This window comes from Montipora foliosa, unplaced genomic scaffold (assembly GCF_036669935.1).
Source record: "Montipora foliosa isolate CH-2021 unplaced genomic scaffold, ASM3666993v2 scaffold_477, whole genome shotgun sequence".
Classification (NCBI taxonomy): domain Eukaryota; kingdom Metazoa; phylum Cnidaria; class Anthozoa; order Scleractinia; family Acroporidae; genus Montipora; species Montipora foliosa.
In genome coordinates, this window is record NW_027179786.1 from 65,001 (window position 1) to 71,657 (window position 6,657).

Sequence of the window (6,657 nt, forward strand, 5' to 3'; positions counted from 1 at the left end):
TTTGCTGAGGCGTCGCAGAAATGTCAACCTTATCAAAGAGAAACTTAGAGCTTTGGAGTTAGCGTTTACTAAATTTGAGCAGGCACACATCATGTACATTGATGCCATAGATGATTCCGAAGAGCTGCAAGTAGCAATTACTGGTTTCGACTCCGAACTCCAGAGGAAGCACGAGTTTTGTGAGCCTGTTAACAAGTGGTTAAATAGTGTCCGGAACGAGGAGACGTGTTCTGATGTTCTACCGAGTGATTCTGTAAACCAGCACGGACTCTCGTTGACTTCGAATAAAAGTCATCACTCTGGTTCTAGCATGGATTCGCGTTTGAGTGTAAAAATAAAAGTAGCTAAGGCAGAAAGAGCCATCGCTAAACTAAAGTTGAATCAACTAAAGAAGAAGATAGAACTGCAACAGAAAAGGGATGCGGTACAGCGAGAGCAGGAGATCCTAGAAGCAGAGAATGAAGTTGAGCGTGCTACCCTAAGGGCCCATATCTTAGAGGAGGAAGATGGCGTAGAACAAATTGTGGATCCCTCCCAGGCTACCGAGGACAAGTCACTATGTGAGCCAGAAAGGGCTTATGAGTCGGTTTACTTGATTGCAGACGCTAAAGAAGAGAAAATGTCTGCACCTTTACCGGGTACAAGTGTCACTTTGAATCCGGCAGCTCCTGTGTGGACGCGAGTACCGAATCGCTGTGAGGCTCCATCAACTAGATCTTGCAATGAGGTTCCTCCGCCCGAGGCAAGGTTTCAGCAGTTACTGCAGCAGCAACAGGAAATGATACAGCTCCAGCAGCAAACGTTTCAATCTGTGGCGTCAACGATTAGGCAAGGGTTTGCCTTACCTAAACCCGAACTCAGCAAGTTTGATGGAAATCCGCTTGAGTTTTGGAACTTTATTCGCTCCTTTGAGAGCAATATCGAGAAAAATGCGTCCGATGAGAGTGAGAAGTTGTCATTTCGTCTTCAGTACTGTACGGGAGCAGCTAGAAATGCTATCAAGAGCTGTGTTTCAATGGATCCTGGATTTGGATACCAGATTGCACGTGCCCTGCTGCAAGATCGTTTTGGGCATCCATTCAAGATTGCCGTAGCCCACTTAAACCAAATAACTCATGGTCCACCCGTGAAGCCTTATGACCAAAAGGGACTACTGGCCTTTGCAGATCAGCTGAGGGATTGCCAGAACGCATTAGAATTAATCGGGTACTTGGACGAGATTAACAGCGCCGATAATCTGAGAAGAATAGTTGACAGGCTCCCCTTTCACCTGAAAACGAAGTGGCTTGAGATCGCAGACAGTATCCAGCAAACCGGTCAGCGACCGAGAATTCATCACATTTCCCAGTTTGTCACTACTAAGGCGCGAGTGGCCAACAATCCAGTTTATGGAGGTGCATTAACTAACGACAAAGAAAAGGGCAATCCAAGAAACAAATCTTCAAATCCCGGAGCAAAAATGACTACCTATGCCACCCAAGGGGGATTCAGAGCACCGGTCTCTCCCAGTGCACAAGTTGAAGATGTGAAAGTGGACCGAAGACTCTCTTATAAATTCGGGATTAACGCCTCGCTTAAAAGGTGTCTAGTTTGCCATGGTATGCACCAGCTGTGGAACTGCGAACAATTTAAGAACAAATCGTACAGCGATCGTATTAGGATCGTTCGCGATGCGAGGTTATGTGAGAACTATTTCAAAATAGGCCATATGGCCAAGGGATGCATGCAGAGAAGTGGTTGTTACGTCGAGGGTTGTGGAAAGAAGCATATGACCGTTCTCCATCCACCAGTTCAGTCTCTTCCAGTTGGTCACGGGACACAAGATGGTCGCCGTGCCGATCAGGAGCTCAGCCATAGTGAAAGTTCCACCTCGGGTGTTGTAGCAGAATTGTCCAGCCAGAGTCATGTCATTGGGGCCGGCGTGAATGGTCAGAATGGTACCGGCCATATAGCTGATAAAGTCCCTCTAAGAATTGTTCCTGTTAGGGTACGTGGTAATCAGCCCGGTAAAGTGGTAGAAACGTACGCCCTGTTGGATAACGGCTCTGATGTGACCCTTTGTGACAGGAAGTTGGTTGATGAATTGGGGATCACAGGGCAACCACGAAGTTTCATGTTAACAACCCAAGAAAGCAAGAACAGCGAGAGATCTGGCCTAGAAGTTAAGCTAATTTTTGGCTCAATCAACGGAGATTCCAGCCTTGAAGTACCTAGGGCGTGGACCGTCGATCGCGTAAACATATCTGAGTGTAGTATTCCAAGAGATCATGATGTCAGTAAATGGCCGCACCTTAACGGCATCGAACTCCCAGAGATCAACGGCAAGTAAGTAAGAGTGCTGATAGGGTGTAACGTCTCCGAAGCGTTTTGGGTGCTCGAAGAGAGGCGCGGCGGTAGAGGTGAACCGGTTGCCATCCGTTCGTTGTTAGGTTGGACCCTTATAGGACCAACTGTGAAGGTCAATGAAGAAAGCAGTTTCTGTGTGAACTTTGTGCGTTTGAATGATGAAAGCGACTCCAGAGACGAAACCTTACTGCTGCAAGTTAAGAACTTCTGTGAAACTGATTTTGCTGATTCGATATCTAGTTCTAAAGTCGCCATGTCCGTTGAAGACGAAAGAGCATTGACAATCATGGAATCTTCTGTCAGAAGGGTCTCCGGACGTTATCAAGTAGCCCTTCCATGGAGACGGCAACCTCCTTACCTTCCAAATAACCGAGTCGCAGTTGAGCAGCGATTGTCTTTGTTGAAAAAGAGATTTCATCGAGATCCAGAGTTCTTCGCACGCTATAAAGCAGCTGTTAACGACTACATCGCAAAAGGCAAGTGCCTGTGGAGGAACTTTACCCTAATGGTAGGCCCTTATGGTAGGCCCTTATGGTACTTACCACACCATGCCGTTTTCCATCCCCACAAGCCAGACAAGTTAAGAGTAGTGTTTGACTGTGCTGCACGGTTCAAGGGTACTTCTCTGAACGATCAGTTATTACACGGCCCTGATTTGACCAATAGTTTGTTCGGTGTTCTTCAAAGATTTCGTCAAGAACCAGTCGCCCTGGTTTCTGATATCGAAGCTATGTTCCATCAAGTGAAAGTTGACCCCCTGGATTCAGATGCCTTGAGATTTTTGTGGTGGCAAAACGGTGATTTATCTGCACAGCCTATTGAATACCGGATGGAAGTCCACCTTTTTGGTAGTACCTCGTCACCGAGTTGTGCAAACTTCTGCATCAGGAAGACTGCTAAAGACAATATTGGAAATTTCTCCCACCAGATGATCGATACAGTCCTGAAGAACTTTTACGTTGACGACTGTCTGAAATCTGTGCAATCCTCCTGTGCTGCCATCGATTTAAGAAGTCAGCTCTGCGAACTGCTTCAAAAGGGCGGATTCCGATTGACTAAGTGGTCGTGTATCTCTAAGGATGTCCTAGGGACCATTCCAAACGCCGATAGAGCCCCTTCAATCTTTGATCTTGATTTGAAGGCTGAAGAACTTCCCATCGAGAGAACTCTCGGAGTTCAGTGGAGCATGGAGACAGATATGTTCATCTTTAAGTTGCTGCCAAAGGATAAGCCCTACACAAGTCGAGGGATTTTATCAGTGACCAGCTCCATTTATGATCCCCTCGGTATCATTTCGCCAGTTGTTCTTTCGGTCAAGAAACTAATTCAAGATCTTTGCAAGCAAGGGTTTAGTTGGGATGAAGAGATTAAAGAAGAAGAAGCTATACGCTGGAAAAAGTGGCTTTCAGAGTTACCAAAGTTGTCCCAGATTTCTTTGGCACGATGTTTGAAACCAGCTGACTTTCGGGTTGCAGACGTCACGGAGCTTCATCACTTTGCAGACGCGTCACAGATCGCGTATGGTGCAGTCTCGTATGCAAGATTTGTCAATGAAGAAAGGAATGCAGTCCACTGCAGTTTTCTCGTTGGAAAGTCCCGTTTAGCTCACGTCAAGCCAATGACCATTCCCAGGTTGGAGCTATCAGCAGCGGTAGTTGCCGTGAAGCTGGACCGAACATTAAGAGAAGAACTGGAGATAAAAATTGACAGATCAGTGTTTTGGTCGGACTCTACAGCTGTTTTACAATACATCAAGAATGAGGACAAGCGTTTTCATACGTTTGTTGCAAATCGTCTGGCAGTGATCCACGATGGCTCAAAACCATCGCAGTGGAATTTCGTTGAGTCAGCAAGGAACCCTGCAGATGATGCCAGCAGAGGTTTGACTCCGGAAGAGTTGCTTCTTCAGGATCGATGGTTCAAGGGTCCCGAATTCCTTTGGAAACGAGAAGGGTCTTGGCCAGTTCCTTCAAGTCCTTTACCAAGTATACCTGACCAGGATCCAGAGATTAAGAGTCAAGGTCAAACCAATAGAACAACCATGGTTTCTGAGGAAAGTAATTTAAACTCAATGATCCAGCGTTACTCGTCTTGGTACGAGCTTAAGAGGGTCGTGGCCTGGTTGTTGCGTTTCAGAGAGTACATCCGAAGAAAGTGTTATCCGCCAAACGACGCACTGCCACAAGGCGAGCTTTCACTGGAGAAGTTAAGGTTCGCAGAACTTCACATCGTGAAATTCGTTCAGAGATTGTCTTTCCCCGAAATATTTAGTGCACTTCAAGCTTCAAATTCCAAAACCCAAGAGAAACGTGCCCTGAGGACTTCTGGCTCGTCTGGTTCCATCTACAAACTACGTCCAATGCTTGATAAAGAAGGAGCGTTAAGGGTTGGCGGAAGACTTGTGAATGCCTCGTTGAATTATCAGTCAAAGCATCAGCTGCTACTGCCTTACAATCATCACCTTTCCAGATTGCTGATTATGGCACATCACCAATCCGTGGGACACCTAGGTCAAGAATACGTGCTGACAAGTTTACGAAAAAAGTACTGGATCATCAAGGGACGAGCTGCCGTTCGTAAAGTACTCAGTGGTTGTTTGACATGCCGCAAGCAGAACTCTCTCCGTGGCCAACAAATGATGGCAGATTTACCCAAAGAAAGGTTAACTCCCGGAGACCCGCCATTTTCCTATGTTGGTATCGACTATTTTGGACCACTGTTCGTGAAACGAGGAAGAAGTATTGTGAAGCACTACGGATGTTTGTTCTCATGTCTTACCCTTCGAGCCACCCACATTGAAGTAGCCGAGTCTCTTGAGACAGATTCTTTTATTAGCGCATTACGCAGTTTCATCAGTCGAAGAGGAAAGCCAAGGGTTATTATACAAAAATTTGGTTTTATCAACGGAGTTGATAATGTAAATTGGCCACCGTACAGAGATTCTAAAAGCTGACGTTTCGAGCGTTAGCCCTTCGCTCTGACGAACTCCGTTGATAAAACCAAATTTTTGTATACTACTTCCCCACCGACGCAGCTCCACAGTTTCTTTAGGAACTACCCCTTCATTCAAGGGTTATTATAAGCGACAATGGTACTAACCTTTGTAGAGGGGAAAGAGAGCTAAGAGAAGCAGTGGATAGTTGGAATCAGCAGAAGATCAATTCATTCCTGCACCAAAGAAATATCGATTGGAAGTTTAACCCTCCTGGAGCCTCTCATATGGGAGGAGTGTGGGAGCGCATTATTCGATCTGTGCGCAAAGTTCTGAGAGTATTGTTAAGGGAGCAGTTGGTTTCTGGAGAAGCGTTGCGAACATTGATGGCTGAAGTTGAAAGTATCCTGAGTGGACGACCATTAACCCGCAACAGTGATGACCCGGCTGACATGGAACCCTTGACCCCAAATCATTTGCTTCTCATGCAGTCAAATTTGAATGTGCCACCTGGTGTATTCGTGAAGGGAGATCTCTATTGCCGAAATCGTTGGAAACAAGTGCAATGTATTGCTGACGTATTCTGGAAAAGATGGTTGTCGGAGTATTTGCCTTCCTTACAAGAACGCCAGAAGTGGTTAAGGCCGCGTCGAAATTTTGTAGTCGGAGACCTGGTGCTTATCGCAGATGAAAGAGTTCACCGTGGACAATGGCCGTTAGGTCGCGTCGTTGAAGTTCACCCGGGAAGTGATGGCCTTACAAGATCCGTGAAGGTTGCGACAAGAACGACGGTCCTATCAAGACCAGTCACGAAGTTATGCTTCCTAAAACAGGAACATTTATCTTAAGCGAAAGAGTTTTGAGTTTCAATTGAACAATGAACTGCTTGATAGCGTTAGCTCAACGAACCTTGAACTGAAATATACAGAATTCTAGCTGCAAGTGAAAATGCTTTAGTGAACTCTATTAGTTCAGGGGCCGGAATGTAGCAACTAGAATAGGAAATTTTTATGTGTTGATTGCGTTGTTCGTTGTCAGGTGTGTATTGCTGCGTGTATGTGTCGTAATTCTGTCTAGGTGTTAATTAGTATACCGTAATTATTCCCTGTAGTCTTTTTTGCACGTTCGTTTGCAGGTACATAACTTTGTTTCGGCGTTATTACGCATAATTTTATCTTCCAAGTTCGGTCGTTACATTATCCTTCTAAAGTTCTAGATTTGCGTTAGTCTCTGTTTTCACCGTTCTCGGCAGCCTTCTGGCTTATCTCAATCGCATCACAGCTTGTAAGTATTTGTCTTGTGTTTTCCGTTGCGCTTTTCTGTTCATTACCTTTAGAATAATTTATGTAATCGTTTATCGTATCTTTTTCAGTTGAATC

The 6,657-nt window shown here is 45.5% G+C and overlaps 1 protein-coding gene across 1 annotated transcript in view; it reads left to right on the forward strand.

Moving 5' to 3' along the window:
* Positions 1 to 6,126, forward strand: part of LOC137989845 (uncharacterized) — a 6,272-nt gene extending 146 nt beyond the window's left edge. The window contains exons 1-3 of the mRNA XM_068835480.1: positions 1 to 2,321; positions 2,430 to 5,007; positions 5,454 to 6,126. The exon at positions 1 to 2,321 is cut by the window's left edge and continues 146 nt beyond it. Coding sequence (XP_068691581.1) covers positions 1 to 2,321; positions 2,430 to 5,007; positions 5,454 to 6,126 — 5,572 coding nt within the window. The remainder of the gene's footprint in view (positions 2,322 to 2,429; positions 5,008 to 5,453) is intronic.
* Positions 6,127 to 6,657: the final 531 nt, after the last annotated feature.